The sequence below is a fragment of the Colletotrichum acutatum genome (assembly GCF_030867785.1).
Source record: "Colletotrichum acutatum strain CBS 112980 chromosome Unknown BDZ83scaffold_91, whole genome shotgun sequence".
Lineage (NCBI taxonomy): Eukaryota > Fungi > Ascomycota > Sordariomycetes > Glomerellales > Glomerellaceae > Colletotrichum > Colletotrichum acutatum.
This window is the reverse complement of record NW_026849085.1, coordinates 13,474-33,464: the sequence shown is the minus strand read 5'-3', so window position 1 is coordinate 33,464 and position 19,991 is coordinate 13,474. Positions and strand designations below refer to the sequence as shown.

General features: G+C 55.1%; 5 protein-coding genes across 5 annotated transcripts; 3 read left to right on the top strand and 2 right to left on the bottom strand.

Annotated features, from left to right (window-relative positions):
- Positions 1-216: 216 nt before the first annotated feature.
- BDZ83DRAFT_584698 (fungal-specific transcription factor domain-containing protein) lies at positions 217-2,802 on the bottom strand (the record flags this gene model as incomplete). The annotated part of the gene is made up of 1 exon (XM_060505784.1): positions 217-2,802. One exon carries the CDS (start codon positions 2,800-2,802, stop codon positions 217-219), a length of 2,586 nt encoding a protein of 861 aa, XP_060361744.1.
- Positions 2,803-4,124: 1,322 nt separating this feature from the next.
- BDZ83DRAFT_654532 (uncharacterized protein) lies at positions 4,125-7,983 on the top strand (the record flags this gene model as incomplete). Its single annotated transcript, XM_060510726.1, has 8 exons — positions 4,125-4,256; positions 4,385-4,417; positions 4,857-4,939; positions 5,110-5,377; positions 6,538-6,585; positions 7,223-7,303; positions 7,637-7,705; positions 7,879-7,983. The coding sequence occupies 8 exons, from the start codon at positions 4,125-4,127 to the stop codon at positions 7,981-7,983; spliced, it is 819 nt and encodes a 272-aa protein (XP_060361743.1).
- A 403-nt stretch (positions 7,984-8,386) lies between these two features.
- Positions 8,387-9,304, bottom strand: BDZ83DRAFT_454966 (uncharacterized protein). Its single transcript, XM_060503175.1, has 2 exons — positions 8,644-9,304; positions 8,387-8,550 (listed from the first exon to the last, which is right to left on the bottom strand). Exons 1-2 carry the CDS (start codon positions 9,200-9,202, stop codon positions 8,474-8,476), a joined length of 636 nt encoding a protein of 211 aa, XP_060361742.1. The 5' UTR covers positions 9,203-9,304; the 3' UTR covers positions 8,387-8,473.
- Positions 9,305-11,071: 1,767 nt separating this feature from the next.
- On the top strand, positions 11,072-11,681 carry BDZ83DRAFT_654530 (uncharacterized protein; the record flags this gene model as incomplete). The annotated part of the gene is made up of 3 exons (XM_060510725.1): positions 11,072-11,131; positions 11,181-11,390; positions 11,478-11,681. The coding sequence occupies 3 exons, from the start codon at positions 11,072-11,074 to the stop codon at positions 11,679-11,681; spliced, it is 474 nt and encodes a 157-aa protein (XP_060361741.1).
- A 2,496-nt stretch (positions 11,682-14,177) lies between these two features.
- Positions 14,178-15,150, top strand: BDZ83DRAFT_631159 (uncharacterized protein). The gene is made up of 2 exons (XM_060508890.1): positions 14,178-14,940; positions 14,995-15,150. Exons 1-2 carry the CDS (start codon positions 14,576-14,578, stop codon positions 15,011-15,013), a joined length of 384 nt encoding a protein of 127 aa, XP_060361740.1. The 5' UTR covers positions 14,178-14,575; the 3' UTR covers positions 15,014-15,150.
- Positions 15,151-19,991: the final 4,841 nt, after the last annotated feature.

Below are 19,991 nucleotides of genomic sequence, written 5' to 3'. Positions count from 1 at the left end.
GGTCTACATGGCTTCATTTCCGTGACGTTCGTAAACAGTCATGATTTGTTGCCTGGTACTTGTTTTGATGTAATGAAACATCAAGAATTGGTTGTTAAGCAGCTTTTGGGGACCCCTATAGATAGGGGCTCCGATACATCGGCCTGCCCCGTGCTATGCAAGATTGAGCCGCTTCATGAAGAGAGCATGAGGTTCGGTTCTGAGCCCTGGTCCTCTCTAGATGATGTTTGCGATGCTCAACCTGTCCTGGGGCCGGCCCTTGGTGCTCGTTGTTGGGCTGTTGTTGCTGCTGCCTTCGCCGGGGCCCGGCATGATGCTCGGTAACGTCGGTGTGCCTTCGGTCTTGATCCCGGCGGGTAGAGCAGACGTCCAAGTCGCAGATGTCGGCGTGGGCGTCGTGTTGCCCGAGGCCAGCCCTCGCAAGGCTGCCTCAAGGCGCTCCCACCCTCCCCACTCCTTGACTTCTTCATCGCTCAAGCCAGTTCTTTGCTCAGCGCTGAAGAGCCCGCTGCTGGCACCGCCAGAAGCTGTAATCGATCCGGGGGAGGTCGGGGAGAGGATGGCCTCGCGCTCGCCGCCGGCCCAGACCCAGGCCGAGTCTGGTGCCGCTTGCAGATCGGCGCTGACATATGCCAGGAGCTCCTCGTCCTGCATCAGAGCCTCCTGCAGCGGGCTAGGTCCGGGACGGCCATGCGGTGGAGGAGGCGGGGCGAATGGTTTCGGAGGCGTCGTTCGGGCAACAAATGCCGCATACTCGGTGCGCTTTGTGCCTAGTGTAGATACGAAGAAGGCGAGGAACCGTCCACAGGGGATGGCAACATCGCGTTTCGAGTCTATGGTCGCTAGAGCACGCAGACACGTCGTTGCATGGTCCCAGTACCCTGCCAGAAGGAGGAAGAGAGCACAGCGGAAGGTGTGGGTGGTGAGGAGGGCAGTAGCGCCGTCGGCAAGGGTTGGGGTTGCACGCGAGAGGAGCGACGCTGTTTCAAGAGCAATGTGAGTGCACTGCTCCATAGCAGCAAGACGTACATCGGACGGGCAGGTCGGAGCCAGGTTGTGGCGGTGTAATGCGAATCGAGCGTGGAGAAGGTAGGTGTAGGGCGTCAGGAGGTGAGGCGATATTTGCCCTGTGCTGGCTGTGTCACACACTTGAGGGAATAGTGCATGGCAGGCGTTGAAGTGCGTCTCGAAGGTTGCGAGCCTGGTGGGCACCACGATTGGGGCAGCCAGTGTCTTGATCAAAGAAGAGTATGACCTGACGACGTTGATCACAGCCAAGAGGGAGTGGTTCAGGGGCTCACGGCCAGGAGGAACCATAATGCCTCCCTCGTGAATGTAATGGTCGTCCACCGGGGCAGGGAGCGACACGTCGCAGTCAGTGTCGTCGATCAACACCGGTCGTCCGAGGTCGAGAGCCAGACTCCTATCCAGAATATAGATCGTCCACCATACCCGCCGTCGCATTTCGCCTTCAATCACAGGCCACGGTCCGGATTCCGAGTACAATCCCAAGTCTTGTCCAGCTCGTACAGCCGTGCCTAGCCATGTCCAGGCAGCTGACTTCTGGTTCATTTCATTGAGACAGAGAGTAACAAGAAGCAGTGCGCGTACGTTGTCAAGGACGTAGTCGTTGTTCCAAGGGTCGATCATGCCCCTGGCAACTTCCAGTAGTTCCGCGGCCCGAAATGCGCGATGGGGATCCTGACTGAAGAGGCTGCCGAGTGCCAGAGCCGAGAAGAACGTCGATAACCATGCCGGCTGCACGGATTTTGTGTTGCCGATTCTGTAGAGATCTTCGACTCCCATCTGAAATGTTGGCCAATGAAGGATGGGGAACATGGTGTGCGCAGAGCCGTAGTACGTGTGTAGGAGCTGGTCAGTCGTCTGCCTGGGAGGCAACTCAGGTCTCTGAGGGTCGAACAATGGCGTCGAAGGTGCCTGTCGGTACTGAGCAGGTGCTTTCCAGATGCCTCTGGAGAAAATGCGCATATTCGATCTTGCCCGCGCCAGGTCGTGAATAGGGGCTGGCCGCTTCCTTCGCTTGATGTCGGCATTTAGCTCCGGTAGCTGAAGGGGCAACGGCTCAAGACCATCCGGATCTACGTCCATCGCACCGTCCCGCTCCTGAAGAGCTCTCTTCAAGTTGGTGTTGTCCCGCCTGAGGCGTTCCATCTGCTTCTCTAGGTCCTGCACCTGCTTGATCGAGGACATCCGTCTGTTAGTCTCTTTTGTAAACTGGCACTTGACATTGCGGCTTGAACACTCTGAACAACTCGTTGTCTCTGTAGCGTCGCATTTGACCTTTCTCTCACGGCATGCATCGCAGCTCGGGTCCTTCCTTCTCTGCCTGTACGCCCTCTTCTGGGCTTGGGAAATTGGGGGTAGTGAAGCTGTTGATGGGCCAGGTGTGCTTGCCACGGAATCGGCCGATGGCAGGGAGTCGCGGCCCATCATTGAGCCAGCGGTCACTGGTGTGTACGGCGTAAAGGCGTTTTGGTTCATCGGCGGTAAAGGTGGGATACCGATGGGTTGAGGAGGTGGTGCTGCAGTTGTTCTCGCTCCAGTGTTCATCAGACCTCGCGGGATGTACTGGGTAGGCTGCCTCGGAGATGTGGCAGATGAGACAGAAGACGAGTCGTACGACCTGGTGGAGGGATTAGGAGATCGTGGATATGGGTTGTGCGACGACGCAGCCATGGCGGAGCGCGGTTCAACGGACCAGTGCTCGCGAGTCTGGTTCAAAGAAGACTCCACAGGCTCCCCAAGTCGGTGGACGGTAGGCAAACGGCGCTCCACGAACATACAGACGGTTTGTCGAGTATTGCGGTTGGGAGGTTGCCGTACTTGACCCAACACCCGGCTAAAGATCCCGAGGAAACTCTTTGATGCGCAATGCGGTATCCTCCGGGAGAGTGAGTCCTGCGTTCTGCAGGTTCAGCCTGTCCAAGATCTATTTCTCTTCGCGTCCGGGCAACGAGCGCACAGCGGTTATCTTTGGCGATGTTGAAGCGTATCCGTTGTACTGTAGCTCTGTATGACCCAAAGCCGGCTAGATTTCCAATGCCCAATGGCTTGCCTGCCTGAACTCCGCCTCCCGAGTACAGGACTGCAGAGCAGACAAGAAAGAGGCACGGCTGCCGTGCTGTCTGATACAACTGTCGAAGATGGTGACACCGAATGGCATCTGTTACGCAATAGCTTGATTAGCGAATAGACTCTTCGTGATCCGTCGAGAGGGCCGTCAGCTTGTATGATATATGCAAGCAGCGAGCAAGAGTCTAAGCAAGCGTCAAAAACGAAAGAGGGCGGCGTGGGGTCGGGGAGGATGGAAGCCGGTAGGGGAGACAAGCACCAGATGTAGTTTGGGCGGAGGGTAGAGAGATGTAAAGAATGACAAGCTGTGTGGCTCTGCGGGATGGTGGCAGAAATGTAAAAGACTAATAGCAAGCGGCGTCTAGTCGGAGCAACGAGGAAGCGGGTAAGGTAGGCGGACAAGGGAGGCTAGGCAAGGCAAGGTATGTATGGTGGTCTTGGGCCGTCATGTCACTCGACGGGTACAACACCGCCGGAGGTTTTAGTGACGATGGTTTGCGGTGCCTTCGAGGCGTTAGGTCTGGACTGGATCCGGGGCTCTCCGCGCCATGAGAGCAGAATCGGAAATATTATCTCTGGAGAGTGGTGGAGGGCTGGACGGGATCCTTGCTGCTGCTGGACCCAGGAAGCAAGGAGGAGGAACAGGGCTGTGGAAGATGCTCATCAACCAAAGTAACTAACGTGTTTCGACCGGAGAGTGGGCGCTGCTGGGATGCCAGGGTCCCGGTTCAAGAGAGCAGGGGGTCCAGGAACCTCGGACAAGTCACCAGGAAACCCCATGATCCCTGCCTTTAAGCGTCGACACCAAGGATTGGTGATGGCGAATCGGCAACAGCTTCGAAAATAAGGTCGCTGTGCCGCGACTCAATGGCATTTCCCGTCGAACAAGCCCACTTGGACTCGGCTGGGGTGCTTTTCTCAACCTCTTGCGCAGGAGGCAGGGGGGGCAACGTGAACCGTGAACGTTGATGGTCCCCAAGACAAGGATTTGGGTTGAAAGGGGGCTAATAAGTCGATATGGCTTGACTTGTATGATCGTGGGTACCACGCGTCGAGCTCCCTCGTCGGGAATTTTGCAACAGGTGGGCCGTACCAAGACAGGAGAAGCCGCTATAGATCCTGATCCAACAGAAAACGGGCTCTGGGATGGAGGAGGCACGTACGTATGTAGGTGAAATTTGCCCTTATGCAACCCTCACCTACGCCTAGAGGGTGGGAACTTAGGAAGAGGAGAGAGAGGGCTTCGAGGTAAGATGCAAAGGGTGTTGGGGTACACTGTGGATGGGTGTAGAGAGCCCGTCGTTGGCTCGGCTGGCTTGCTAAGGTAAAATCTGCAGGGAACTCTTCCGCTTCTGCACTCGGTTGCAGCAGACTTGTTGTTGGAGCTGTTGAGAATCGACCGGCATTCTTTCGGGTTGTACCACTGACACTTTGGTGCTGTGGGCTGAGGGCGACTATTTTAGGACATGATGTGCATCGAGAAATCCTACCAGCAATCTTTGCAGCAGCGTGCAGATGGGCCAACTTGGTCCAGGTCCTTTTCATTCTCCTCTTTGCATATGTCCCTTGTCTCGCCATCATCTTCTCTGGTTCTATGAGGCTGGGCTGGAGGCAGCGCCGCAACAGAACAGCCGACAAACGAGCCGACCATAACCAGCCTGGGCGATGGACGTGCGCTTGATGAGAAGGGGCCGCTAAGCCGTTCGTCGGGAGCTATCGAACAATGATCATCGGGGGATTTCGCTGCTACTGGCCGCGATGAGACTACAAGTCGATTTGGTGTTTGGGCAGGCATGGCCTTGGCCACGCAACCGCGTCCCGATCTTGTCATAAAATCTGGCATAAGGTAATGTCCGTGGCTATGCTAACTAACGGTCGAGGTTCAGGGCGGGCGACTAGCCGATACCCGGGCCGGGTGAAGATGGGGTGTTGGTGATATGGACAGGAACAAGGACATATTCCGGCTCCAGACGGGGGGGAAACGAGACAAATGAAACATGTGGCATACGCACCAAGCTCGACGGTTGACTTTGAGGCAAGCTTCTGTGTTCCAGACCGTTTTGCTAAGCTGCTGTTGATGAACGTCGGAATGTTTGCGGGCTACGAGGTCGTGTTCCGCGTCGACGAAGCGACTTGTCCGCGGTTTTCTGCAACGGCCAAGGTCGTGGTGCATCTATTGCTGACACAAAGAGGCAATAAGCATATCTCAGTGACAGGACCAAATCCCCGACTGATGTTTTATCTCTCCGAACGATGTCGATGGACTGGTGCAGACAAGGTGAGAGTAAGGTACAGCCAACCGGCCGCTGCTCAGTGCTGGCAGGTTTCTCAAACGTGAGGCGTTGGAGGGCTTCGAAAGCCCTGTGTCAAGGGAAAGGCTTGGTATCCGGACTGGGGTCCTCGCACCGCCTTGTGGTGCTTGTGGTGCTTGTCGAACGCCTGTCGACCAATTCGAGACTCTTCTCCGGGCTGTTGGCTAGGGGCTGAGATTGGCCGGGGGTGCTTCGTAGGAGCGGGAATCTGCACGTTGCCGCAAAAGAATACGGCCGGCTGTGCCCACCGGCCACGCAACAGGCGTGATGTTGCAAGGGTCTAGTGAGCCAATTGTTGCTAGTGGCAGGGTGGAATGTGACGGATTTGACAGGCCCAAGGCCGACGGAACCGCTATGCGGCAACAAATGGCCTTCCTTCCAAAAATCTACTCGCCTACGTTCCTTTGCCAGGGCAAGATCGGCTGGCCAGCAACGGAGCCAGAAGAGTTGTAATGGAGTCTGTTCAAGGTTGTCTTGACTCTGTATTTTGAAAAGAGAGAGCTGGGATCCAGATTTGAGCTGCGAAAGCGACCCAGTATATCTCGGCGTCCTAGTCAATGTCGGGTCTTTTCAGATAGGCACTTTTCCTGAGCTGACTGGAGGGATCTCGAGTTAAGACTTGGGGCACTGAGGTCGAACGTATCAGGACTCGGGAGTCCTAGGACTAAAGGAGAATCAAATCTCACGACGAGGGCCAGAGAGACAAGAACAGCTCGTAAAGATTTTGTGCAGAATAGTGTTATGGCTGCTGCGGTCTGCGGTTGATGTGTGAAGACAGGCAGCAAGACTTGGCCAATCCGGCCTGCTGGTGCTGTATGCCTGGATGTTGCTTGGCGATGTCAAGTGAAGAACCTTTAGAGAATGACAAGACCCGGGTCCGGTGTGGTAAGGCGTAGGGGTCAGGGGTGATAGAGGCTGAAGGGGAGAAGCATGAAGATGCCCGTGATATGATGGTCGTCGTAAGGTGGGTAGCGGCAATAATGATCCCCTAATCGAGGAGAGAAGGTATAGCTGGCGAGATAAGATTTTCTGGAAGGTAATGCAAAACAAGTCTGATGGGCTTGTAACGCATCTAAGCCTTGATCCTCGACTAAGAGATGCGAAGCTGAGAGACTCGAGACTCGGGGGGTAGGCCAGTGAGGTATGCCATCCCCGTGATAATAAGGCCAACGTTCGACAAGTAAGCCTCTACACTTCTCTTTGCTTACACTGTGAGCTACTAAGAGAGGCAAAATATGGATACATCAAAGCAGTGACGGCCTGTTGTAAGAGACGCAACTGGCCGGCCAGCGATCCCACGCACCAACGCGCCGGGGCCGGGACGGATCAGCATTTCCTGTGGTAGAGCCATCCCTGCAACGGGGTGTGAGTGAGCTTCTACGAAGTACACAGTATGCACCTGGCCAGCGTCTGTGTCTTGTCGTCCTGTCTTCTTCCTATCAAGGAGCCGATCAAACGCTGTCGGAATGGGGAAGGTCAAAGGCAACGGACGGTACTAAGAATAAGCCATTGCTGGCGAGGGAAACGCTGAAAGTTGAGCTGGTACGCCGCACACTACATCGTTCATCCTGCCGCAAGTGACAAGTGGCAGATGGAGATCAGTGTTGGTCGAAAACCCCGCAAGCTCGAGTTGCTAGCTTGGACATGAAAGGTTGGAGCGGCCAGACGCGCCAGGGCCTCTCGAGGGTCTTCCTAGGCCAGCACTTCGGACACCGTCCGTTACGTGAGGCACGAGGCAAAGACATGGCTTGCCGCTTGTCAATGACTGCAAGTCTGCGGCGGCGCGGCGGCGGTGGCTTGCCTGTGCGCCACCATAGAGGGCGTGGATGTCTTGGTTGAGCGGGACGGGTGGTTCCTCAGGGCCTAAAAGCAACCGTGGTTTTGAGAATCAGAATCTTGTAAGTGCCTGTGGCCCTGTGGCCGGTAGGACGTGGTCGACAATGGCGTTGAGAAATCTGCGAGATTCGAATGACGCTAGCTCAATCCCCCCCCCCCCCGCTACGGGGTGGTGGCCTGGTCCACATGCTTGGGATGTTGGAGCCGTGGAGCCAGGCGGTGCTAGAAGTTTGAGGAGATGGACTCGAGTCAAGGTTAGGACTGTATTATCCAGGGTCAGGGTCCTTATCCTTGGCCGGTCTGTTCCTGTCCCCGTCTGTTCCTAAAGGGAAAACATCGGCGGGGAATCGGGACGGCCAGGATCCCGGGCAGGGGTGTGTAAGGTAGTTACATAGTTCCTCAGAGGTGAGAAGTTCAAGGCCCATAGAGCTCCAGAGGCCTGCGGCCTTCGTATGCGTCTTGAGGTGATGATATTGATGACAACGTCTGTGCCGAAACTATCATCACAGTTTGAGTCACCAATGTGGCGCCGCACTAGTCTCGCGCAAGCAAGTAACGGGTAATGTGAACAGATACGAAAGAGGCAGGCGAAAGATGGGATGAGACGACGCCCATGGGCTATTCTGAGTACTAGTAGCTTTGCACAGTCGCTTCGTCTTCGTATGATATCGGCCGCACTTGGTCAGGTCAAGTTGTGCTGCGTGCTCCTCGCCGCTCAAGTAATGTCTCGAGAGGTAGCTAGTGTACAATAAGGTATTGAAGCGCAAATTACGGCATTATTCTAGACTGTGGTTGTGATTCAAACTAAAGCCCTGGTAGCTTCTAGAGTGCCAGGTAGGTTCCGGGCCGTGAGACATTCTCGATTTTTCATCTCTGATGGAAAGGATGGGCGGCAGCAATCCAAGGCGGGAAGAGGAAACTCAGCCGTTCTACCGGCGGCGTCGGCCGGGGAGAGGGCGGCAGACCAAACGGACCTCCACAGCGGGCTGGTTGAGTTCCGCCCACAAGTGTGTGGGGCAACGACCGGGATACGCAAACTCGCTTGGAGAAAACTGGTGAGTCGTGACGAGGTAACCGAAGCTAGACTTGGGCATCAACCGTTCGAGTTCAAGCTTCTTTCCTAGCGGCATCGCCTTGATGCCGAAGCTGTGCGAATTATGGTTGGCTCGACGGATGGACGGTGCTTAGTCGTTGACGAAAAGTGATGGGCACGGTGACGTGACAGCCCGATATCATTGGAGAAACACCAAGGGTGGGAGGCGAGCGAGAGACGAGCCCCAAAGCCACCGGGCACTGGGGTAAAGAGTGTCTGCACTAAAGTCAGTTGTGTTCTGTACACAACTTGGTGCGGACACCACACTACTGTGTATGTAGTGCCACTACCATGGCATGTGCAACTAACTCATCGCATCGCCAGTAGCAGAATCAGGGGTTATAGCGGTTGCCAGGACCAGGCCTCGACTCCGAGTTCCGAGCTGTTGCACGGGAAGGTGTTGAGCCGTGGCACCGTCCCTGTTGGTGTATGGTCGTCGCGTGTACAATGGAGATGGCGCGCTGTGTCTCGCGGGAAGGGGGCGGCACTCTCCCTGCAGAGGCGCTAGATAGGTATTGGACAGCTCTATTCTGTGTGGCTGACGGTGGAACAGAGACAGAGAGAGACGTCGACGGTCAATGTAGAGCATACGCTCTAGAGTAAGGTTAGTTGGTGGCACCGTGGCAGTTCTGAACTTGTGTGAAAGGTCCCGCCATGGAGCTTGTCTTGTGCTACCTAGCCTAGTTAGTCCATTCACGGCAGTTTCAAGAGCGTCTCCGGCAGGCTTCTTTACTGTGGCTGACTGCCAGGCTTGGAGTCCAAAGTTGTTAAAAGCCCGGGATAAGGCAGCAATACAGAGGCAGTTGTGCTCATCAGCGTTCATCTGAGGAGGGATAAAGTTGAGAGTCTCAGTCCGAATGTCCCGCATGTGTAGAGAAAGTAAAGCGGGAGCCAAGCTCGTCTGACAGTCGCAGGTCCTTTGGTGCCCGGGCTGAGCTGGTTGACTTGAGAGTATGTCAAGAATAGCAACAACCAAAAAAGTCGTTTGGTCATTGCTTGTTTTGATTAATCAGACGAAATCATGCCATTCCCAAGCAAGAGACGACGACGAGTGGGAGAACGGAACAGATTGACTATGGCCCCATTGGAACAGATGAGGAAAGTGTCTTGAAAGGTTGTGAGCCTAATGAGGAGGCGGAGAGCTCGAACTTGGACGCCGTGCAGTGATAGCGGTAAGCTCTGCGATGATCCGGTGTGCTGGCGCGGGGGAAAGAGTTTTCTTCCACACACCCCCTGGGACCCCTTCTCTCCTTTTGCCTCTTGGTCGTTGGGAACAGAGCTTCTAACCACATGTTTCTGTTCGGTATCGGTGCCCATTGTGCGTGCACTGAGGATAAGGCGGCAAAGAAACAAGTGGCATCCATGCTGGTAGATCCTTGTTAGTCGAGCAGAGTTTGTCCCCCTCTCGGTCCCAAGCGATGGTGGTGGTGCTGGTATTCGATGGTGAAGAAGATGGTGGTGGGTTGAAGAGGGAACGAGATGGTGGCGCTAGGAATAGCACGGCATGCTCCGTGCCGGGCGAGGTACGGGATAACAAGTCAAGTCTCGATGCGTCGAGGCTTATTGCCCCCTTGAATCCGTTTGGGCCATTGAACCATCAGTCCATTGTCATGATTCGACTTCCCTGAAGGAACCGGAGTGACTCGAGCTCTGGTGTGCTTGCTTGAGGATAATTCTGTATTCGTGAGGGTTGAGGAGGGGAGGGACTCGCAATATCGAGGCTGGAAGCTGGATGCTGGATGCTTGCTGCTGGATGATGCCGGGATGGAGAGCAAATTTGCCGCGTCGGCTACGTTGGCCGTAGGTACATAGGTAGTATGGCAGGCTGGCAGTATGGAGTATCCGCAGTTCGCACAAACAGGTCGGCATTTGGTTGATTGAGGAGCAGGGAGGCTTGCTGCAAGTGGGATGAAGATGGACAAGATCGGCGCCTCGCGGATGGGAAGAGATGGGCCAGAACTGAGCGCTGGGAACTTGAAGAGGCACCCAAGGCACCAAAGTGTGAGGAGTGGTTGAGTTGGTGGGTTGGTGGTGAGTGCTTGTCAGTGGAAATTGCCCGCCCGTCTCCTGTCTGCCACTCCTTCCCCCACTCCGCGTCCCGATTGAGGAGTACGGACTGCGGAGTACGTAGTTCTCAAGGCTCAGGGTCGCTGTCACCCTGAATGTCCAAGGTCCGTCCCCTGGCACTTGCCCTGAGCTGAGTCCCTGATTGACGCCTTAGGACTAAGGCAAGAAGTAAGACGATGGAAAAGAGGGGCGAGTGCGCGATGGGGGGACTTGGGTAAAGATACGTACCGCGATACGGATACTTGGATTGGAGTCTGAAGGGGAATACCTACTCCGTACCGGTACGGAGTATGGAACTGGAAGAAGAGTATTCTTGGGTGGACGGGTGGACGGGAGGATGTACTTCCGAGTCCAGCACCTGATGGGAAGACCCGACCTACCTCCTACCTATATCGTGCTGTACTTCCAATCTGAAGGAAGCACTTTGATAGCATCTCTTCGCGCTTTTCTCCTCCTTCACTCAACAATGGAAGGCATCAGGCCATGGCTATACCTTAGTATTCCGTTGTGGGCAACAAAGATGAATTGCAATGTTGCAACGCTGCAATAATGGCCTGAGGTACGGTTGCAGAGACGGGAATGTACCTTGCATGCGTGTGAGCCGTAGTATCCAGGCACGGAATACCGCCTCCGCCGATGAGATTGACTGTGAGATCGGCGCCTGGAGCCAATGGAGCTCGGCAGACGGCACTTGCTTAATCTCCTGAGCCTTATGCGCCAATGGATCAAGGTACATTGCCATTGTCCTCTGATGTGTGACAGACGCACCCATATTGTAGGGTCTTGATCAACTTCGACCATCTTTCCATGATCCCAGGGGCCAGGACACCGGTGACCGGTGCCGAAGTCGCGCAAGGCTAGTAAGCAGCCGGGTAAAGTGGGAGGGTGTCGTGGACTTGTGGGTGCTTTCCAGTGTCCAGATTCATGGCACTGGTGTGATCCAATTGCTCGAGATGAGGTCTCCAAAGGGTCACTGCCACCTACCTCAGGTATACGTATCTTGACACAATCAGTGGAAGACCTGAGCCACTTGGGAAGTGAGGTACCTTACGGCATCTTACCTGAACTTACCTTAGGTAAGGTATCTCAAGCAGTACAGAGTACCTAATCCTGCAAAATGGAAAGACTCCAACAGTTCACTCTTTCCTCGACTTGGAGACTTGATTGAGGTGGAGTATTCCTTCCCTCACCCTGATAGTGGACATGGAGCAGGAACCTATCTTAGCTACGTACCTAACCTTGCCTTGGAGTTCTCGAGTCTGGATTACGTACGCCACTAACCCCGAAACAGACTAGACACCTGCCTCTGACAGGGAGATCCTCCGATATGCCTCCGTACCCATCCCCAATCCGCAATCCACAGCTCCGTGCTGTGTACGTAGTACGTACTCGGTCTCGTTTCTTGACATCTTCAGACTTCCATCCATGACTTCGACCTCTCACTATCAATCCACAAAGCCAACCCCGACCCTAGACGGAAGCAAAAGTTAGAGCTGGACCTATGCACCTTGAACCGGCGAAACTTGAGTCTGGACGCTCGATGATGAAGGTACATTCGAAATGGACTGGCTGACTGGATCCCGACTGCTCGCTTCGTTCCATTCTTTCTTTCTGCCAGATCCCACATCCCTCAGAGGCACAATCATTGACCCTCTTCAAAACTCAACCTCTTTACTCCTCTAACGGATCCTTCCAACTACGTGTACGGGTACCCATGCGGGCACTTCTCCGTCCTCTCCAATTCTATCAACCGCCCGTACGTGCTCGCAGTCTCCGGACACTTGCGAGCACTCTGCACATCCGGTCACATTTCCGGGTCCCACATAGTGTACGAACCAGACTCGGCAATCCTATCCGTAGCATCTTGCATTCATTTCGACATCAAGCCACGGTTCGTTGTCGGCTCAGCATGTTTGCTCGAACTCGAGAATTAGGGGGAAGCTACGGCTCAAGGTACATTACCTACCACAGAGCAACTTACATGCTACACATATGCCGGAAGCACAGCCGAACCCTGAGTTCTGAGCCGTTGACTTGTTGGGCGTCGATCTGCGACCTATCTACAACCTACGAGGACCGTTTGGCACTTGCTGCTTCTGAGTCCGACAAGTCTCGAACCCGCACCGTGCCGGACCTCCTACTTGGCTCGATGTTCCGCCTAGACCTGGACCAGTCTCTCTGACCACTGCCGCTGCTTCACTTTCTGCCCACACTAACTTGCTCAATACGCAACACGATCCATATGTCTGTGGTTTTCCTTTCCAGGACCTTGCAAGCTCTCAACCTGCGGCTTGGGATCTGCGTCGGCGATTCAGAGACGTGCATCAATCCCTTGACCACAGCTGGCAGCATCTATCTCGTTCCAAGGTTTCCGAAGTACACCAAGTATCTAGCACAGCCGGCAGGTCCCATACGTTGCAAACCAATAGATCCCACGGTAGCAAGCTTATGGATCATGCCTGGTCCCATAGACCCCTCTCCGTTGCGTACCAACGTTCGCATCCCTCAGGCAGTACGGATACAGTACGGCTACATCGCACTCTGTTCCTTCATACACAAGCCGATGTGCGAGCGGGCGAGCGAGCCACCCGACTATTTCAACGGCCTCAACTGAACACAATTAGCCTTTTCCCAATCGTCTGGCCTGCAGAAGTAATCAACCCGCACGCCCGCTCTTAGCCTTTGGAATTCGAAGTGCCGGCTGCACATCACTTTCGCACGGCACGTTGCACTGGTATGGCTGAAAAGCCACTGCTGCAACCCACGCATATGTCTCCAGATCGTCAGCGGACACCTCTAGCACCGAACGCCGCTTTAAGTCCGACATAAACTACAGAGCAACTCGCCCAACTACCTTCAAAAACACTCACACAACGCAGTGAAGGTATCCGCACACCCACAGTTCCACGCCACGCTACAGCACCTTGTGTCTGCACTCTCGCCCTACTTCTGCTGATTCAAGAGCCGTCGGCCCCACGCCGCCAGCCATGGCTTGTTTCCCGATATCCGTCTTCTCGGGGTCTTTGAGAATCTATCAGTGCCGATACTCACAAGTGCGATGGCTGGACTGCCTCGCCATCATCTGGGAATTGTTGGCATATCTCACATTACGGTTGAGCAATACGTATATTATCCCTCCCGGCTCGCCATGTTCATCTAGTTTTGGCAACCAGAAACCTCAGATGGATCCTTTGGAAACTGGGCATGCCAGGCAAGATTCAGCGAAGGGGGTTCCGCCACCCGGGGATTTTGATGACGACCGCCTCCTGGGCTAGTGGCAGTGCTACCGAGCCCGCAGATTGACAAGCTCATGTCCACAGTCCACTTGACTCGAGGGATATCGTCCCCGTACGGATACCTCTTGATCAGTCGGCAGCATCCGGATGTTCCCAAAGACCATAAAGTGGCTCCATCGAGAATCATGCTCTCGCAATGTCACGACCACCCAATTTCCCCGAATCATGTCCCACAAGCTCCGGTCCTGACGGAGAACACGCACGGATGTCGCTCGCCAGGGGAAACATCGCTGGGGGGTCGACAACGCTAGTGCCCTGGGTGACAGGGCCACAGGGTGGCCAGGCCTGGCCTCGAACTGTTGACAGCGAATCCACGAACAGGCAACGTCCCAATGTCATCTTGCGGCTTGGCATGGCCCGCGGGTCTTGTACATGAAGATTTCGCTGCTCACAACTCCGATGTGAAGCCCTTCGAGTTCGGCCAGATGGCCGGGGTTATATCTGCGACGGCCAAGTTCCCGCTTGGAGACCGTGGATACTGGAAACTAACCAGGCTCGGCTTCTCCAACATGCCATTGTCAAATTAAGCTGGCGCTACGGATACGTGCTAAGGTTACGGCCTAGTGTCCACTGTCCGCCGTTGGAAGGGCATTTCAGCGAGTGGCCTGCTCAACTGTCCAACAGCATTCGTTCGGCTTGAGCCCCGAGAGCGGCTGGTCTTTGCATGGCTCTAGCAGGCCGCCCCAGCAGAAAACATCGAAATCGCTGCCGATGGCCCGAAATTTCCTCCGACATGCTCGCCAGGACTCCCACGTCCCTTGTTTCTTTTCCGACTTTCTGCCAGACTGCCACGCTTCTGACGTAGCATTGGGCTCCGTCACGGCAGAGTAGCCTCGCAACCATCATGTCACAGACTCCATACGGGCACGGAATACACAATGCACAGTAGACTGCGGCTGGGCTGGTTGCCCTTAGTTGCCGTCTGCTTTATTGGCCGCCTCGGACATCTAGATATATACCTACAGATATCCCAACGGCGCATGTCTCAATGCATCGTGACACATGGGCACTCTGCTCGGTCAGTCAGCCGAGGGCGAGCAAGCCGACGCGGCCAATGGTATGGCCCCAAGCCCCCGGGTAGTAGGCGATGTCATCGTCGTTGCGCAAGATTTGATCTCGCCAACCGCGTCTTCCCGCCCTGGAACGCTCCGCATCAGCCATCATATGTCGAGAACTGGTCAATTGCCCCGGGCCCGACGAGGCCCTGTCCTTGTCAAAATATGCTCCTGCAGCACGCAGTGCGCTATTGCACAGGCTTATGAGCTAGATGAGCTAGGAGGGAGAGGAAGGAGACTACCTTAGCCTGCAGTATGTGAGTGAGTGCGTCCCTAGCCTCTCCTGGGAAAAGTCGTGCCGCAAGAGACGATCACTCCCCCTCCTGATGGCCTTCTTGAGAGGGCCACCACTCGCGTGGGCCGGGGATGCATCCATTAGCACGCCGCATCCCACTTCCCGAAGCCCATGCGCCCGGTCAGGTTGCGTGTACGTTTCTGTTGTGTACCACGGCACACAACGGCCAACCACACGCTCATCACATCCACAACAAGCAAACACAAGAAGCAAATGAGGTTTCCGACCCCTTGGCTTGCTTGGCCGTATACTGTGGCCGTGTGGCGCAGACGACCGCACACAAAGACGATGGGACACGCAATGATTTTCTGGTATTACTGTGCCTCGCGACGGCCAGCATCGGCCGACGGTGTGATGGAAAACCCAAGCACAAGTGACTCCCATGTCAGGTAGAACTGGCCATTCCTCCCCATTCGACCCCCGAAAGTCTCGACAGGGCTTGTTCACCATGTGGTTGGGACGTCTTCCGCATGTTGCGGGTACTTGGTACGAATACCACATTGGCGTGGTCGGACCCGGTTACTACCCCACAGGTCCGCATCAACAATTGCATCTCGAAGGTTGTTCTCACAAATATCGATATCCCTCTTATTCACTTTCAACGAATCCCTTCTCAACCATCCAACGGGCCGAAGCTCATGTCCAGGCCCGAGTTTCTCTTAGGACAGGAGCAGAAACTAGGGATATCGCTCGGATACAAAAGTCAACGCTTCGCTCTCCAGATTCACTTGGGAGATAGGGCGTTCTAGTCATCCTTGTTAGCACCACATACGTATTTCCTCTGCCGTAGGTCGCCGTGCCACCGAATCGTTACCAAGGGTCCAACAGTTGAGAATGACGATTGGCGCAAGTCCCGGAGAAGTCGCCGCTTCTTAGGCTGGTGGTTCGGCCATTCTCATTCACGGCCTCTACCTCGGAGGTTTGCAACTTGGCTAGCTTTCCCGAGCCACGGTAGAGGGCTGCGTGACGAAAGCGCAGATCAGTGGCAGATGGTAACACGACTGGTGGTCGCGTACATGGTACGGGTGTACTGTACAGAAGCAGATTGGATCCATTTCACGACTCGCAGCATTCCGGCCGGGACGGTATGTTTGCAGCAATGTAACGCGATCCCCGAGTCGTACAGCACCTCTTCAACAGATCGCCGCCATTGATTCCGTGTCAATCGCAGACAAGAGGATTTACCTGACCGGGGCCATAGGTACTGAGAGCAGGCAGGGGGTCAAAGGACAGGCCCATGTCAGCAAGGTTACAATATCGTGTCAATCGCTTCAAGGCTAAAACTCTTCCACGGGGGGAATGGGGACGAAGATGGAGTCGCCGACGTCTGCCACACGTCCGCGTTTGTGCACGCGACCGACAGTTATCATTTTGACTCGGTACGGAGTACGGAGTGCGCAGTATGGTCACGATAGTACCCTCCTCGACCACGCCATCCCTTGTCAGCCCCTTGGTTGACATTGGCTTTCGTGCCGCGGATTAAGAGCATAAGCTATAACCAGGACTTTTATCCTAAAGGAGCCGTGGAGCCGACGCATCTGATCACACCCGAATGCCGAATCTGCAGATAGGTGAGATCGGCTCCGCACTTTTTTTTTTTGCACGAATATTAATAGCCAAGCTTTGGAGTTTGGTCTGTGACGGGTTTCCGCCCTCGAGTCAACCACCAGTAAACACAACTCTGGTGTATATGTTGAACCGACTTGCTACATAAATCAGCTATATCAGAGTTCTGTACAAGCCCAGGGAGACCGTGTCTCCTCTCGGGAGAGTTGTCAAGAATTATCCACAACGGACCGCAGACTGAATGTCGCCGGCGCGATTGGCGTACCTGGCAAGCTGGCTCGAGCTCCCAAGGCTTGTCGGCCCATATGAAACATGACAGCCCAGAGTGGTAACTTGCCAGGTTCCATCCGCGAAGCGAATCTAAAGTGCAGTTTATCTGAATACCACTGGGTGATAGCCGAGAAGTCTACTACGGATACTGCGTACACTAGCACGCCAGCATGACCTCAACGGAGCTCTGTCGAAAGTAGCACCTTCTCCGAGCCCTCCTCACCACTTCCTCACCTCCATCTACAGTCTACACCCTCTTGAGGGGCACCGAAACGGACCATGTGCAGCGCAGGTTACACTACAAGCATCGTTGCAGCAACCCGAGTTGCAGACAAGCACAGACAGTAGACTCGGTCAATCACGATGCTCAGGAGACGCCATCAGCCGCCCTCTGGATTTGAGGTGCCATTCGGTATCTCCGCCGGGAGGGAACAGCTCCTGGGGAGCGTGATGGGCACCAAGTGGCAAGCAGAATGGTGTGCAACCCCGCAAAGAGCAAAGTTATCTTGTCGTTTCGGCTGGCAAGCTGGCAAGTCCTCTGCCCAGTTATAATCGTGGGACTTCTGTCTTTTCAGCAAAGTTATCCACCAATCCGACCATCGTCACCTGGCCTTGGTTGTTGTCTGAAGAGAGTGTTCTACGGGCCATACCTAACGTAGTGGAGGAGACCGGACGAGAATACATTCGGAGTCGGCATGCCATGTCACACAAATGTAACCACCGATAACTCAAGGAAGGGGTGCTGGCAATATCGCATCGCGTAGCTTAAACTCGGGCAAGCTCACCGACAGAGACTAAGAAGCAGTGTGACGATGGCGGCAACGACCATAGACGCATCTTCTTACTCGTAATGACTGTACCGTCAGCCGCGGCTTGCTACGGTATCAGTAAGACTAGCTGTCAATGTCCGGGCCCAAGACACGCATGCATGTTACCATCCACCGATTAGCTTCCGCTGGCCAGGCAGATTGGCATGCTATCTGTATTACCTCGCACTCTTTTCCCGAAGCAATACAACGTTTGGAAACGGTCGACAGCCACTCGTGTGTTTGTCTTGAGTCTTTATCCGTACCCACGCTTTCGAGCAACGATGCGGCGTGCCTCTAAACAACTGGGTCCGGCAAAAGGTGCGGAGAGGATTGGGTCTGCGGCGGCAGTCATTGGCAACAGGCGGTCAACAAGCCGAATGAAACAGCACTGTCAAAGAAGCCCTTGCTAGCCTGCATGAAATTGGGTCTGGCTGGGTTTGGCGGATCCCACATTCCTGCCAGCGGGAGAGGGGGAACACCTACGGCTACATGGGTAGCACTTAGCAGACAGCTCGACAAACCGGAGCATCATCTTCACCCGCAGGTCAGATACAGGCACGGCGTAAAAGCAGCACAACGGGATTGCTTCTCGCACGCTCGGGCGCGTCAACAAGAAGCTTGTGTCCCTCGTGGCCCAAGGCTGTTGATCTCGGAATAAAAAGGTTCACGGGCGCATCCCAAGTCTTTGGATAAGGTAGGAAGATGGAAACTCTGACTTAAAAGGTGGTTGCGTTCTTCAAACGGACAGAATTAGAACAGAGAGAGCGGGCAGCGGGCATAAAGATGCAACGGGACGAGTGGTGACTGGTCGCGCGCACACGCATCGGGCGCGGGCGCGCGGAAACGGCCATGACAAGCTTAAAAAGACACAACAGATGAAGGGACGGAGGTCAACGGGACGCCATTCCAACCGCCATTCCATCATCTCACCTAGACGTTGGAGCTATTCCTGTCGATAAGCTTTTGCGCACGACGGGCGGAGGCTTTGCTTCTCGCTTGGGAGATCGGTGGTTGCGACGACTCACGTCACAGATGCCATGGGACAGCCCGTGCCAGCATAACTGGGGCTGATGATCAAGCATATCAAGGGCCAAAAGACCTTTTCTGGAGGGAGGGGCCTCACGGGCTGAGACCAGGAACATTCCTTGGCTTGACAGTTCGGAGCAACAGCCTGCGGGGGCGTGTTCGGCCGTCGTCCAACATCTCAGCTCCTTGATGGATATCCGTACGTACATACACTGTGGCGGCGTACGTATAGCCCTGGGAAAGTCTGGGAGTGGTATCATTCAACTCTCTCAGGTACCAGTGATGCGAAGTAACACTAATGTTCACCTGGTATGGATATCCCTTCGTAGTCAGCCATCCCGTCGGCTGCTGCCTCGCCCGGTTCATCGGTGGCCACAAGACGGATCTGACCTCCGAATCCCGGTCGTTTTCTGCGGTTTTTTTTCTTGTTCTTCCTTCCATGGGCGCACCGCACCGCCTGTCGCCCCCCCCCCCCCCGGCCGTCAAACACTGGGATGGATCTCTCCTCTGATCGGCCGTCGAAAAATGTCCAGTTGACGTTGAACTTTCAGCTCCGGGATGATCCCTACCAAGAAATCCTGGGAGCGGCGTGCGGCGCCACCACTTGCCAGCCTTTCAGCCCCCCAATGTGAGAATAACCGGGGAATCGGCAGGTTTCTGGATGTCTCTGCGCTCTGCGACAAGAAAAAGCAATGCCAGAGGTCTAGACTTTGGAAGCGGTTCAGCGGCAGGCGGCAGGCCCTTTCCGCCGCAACGGGGGAGAGCATCCCTCAAAGCTCAAAGACCAGACAGACAGAGAGGGGTCTCGCTGGAGCCAATGAAGGTAGGCGAGTGCAACCCAGATTGGGTTTCGAGACCATCTAGACGAGTTCGAGGAGCGCGTCAGCCCGCACACTGCTGGCCGTTGGCGGACCGCTGAAGAAGAAACAGCCAAACCAAAGGATGGTACGGAATGCAGTCTGCCAATGTCGTATGTGGCGGCCGCCTGGACCTGTCAATCTCTAAGAGTCTGTGAGGCTGCCGTTGATGAGGTCTGAACGTACATATGGCCATGGTGACATGACACTGGGTGATGGGGAAGCTGGCTGTCCCCTCGCGAAGGCCGTCCTCCCAGACTGTTCAAATGGAAAGCATTCCATTCGCGAGCAACTTGCTCATGTCAGTCAGTTGAGGCTGCACGTCTCATTGCCACTGCGACTGCGACTGCGACTGCGACCGCACCCTCCGACTTCAATCCTGCTTTCTTGCAACAGTGAGGTGCGCCGGGTCGCCT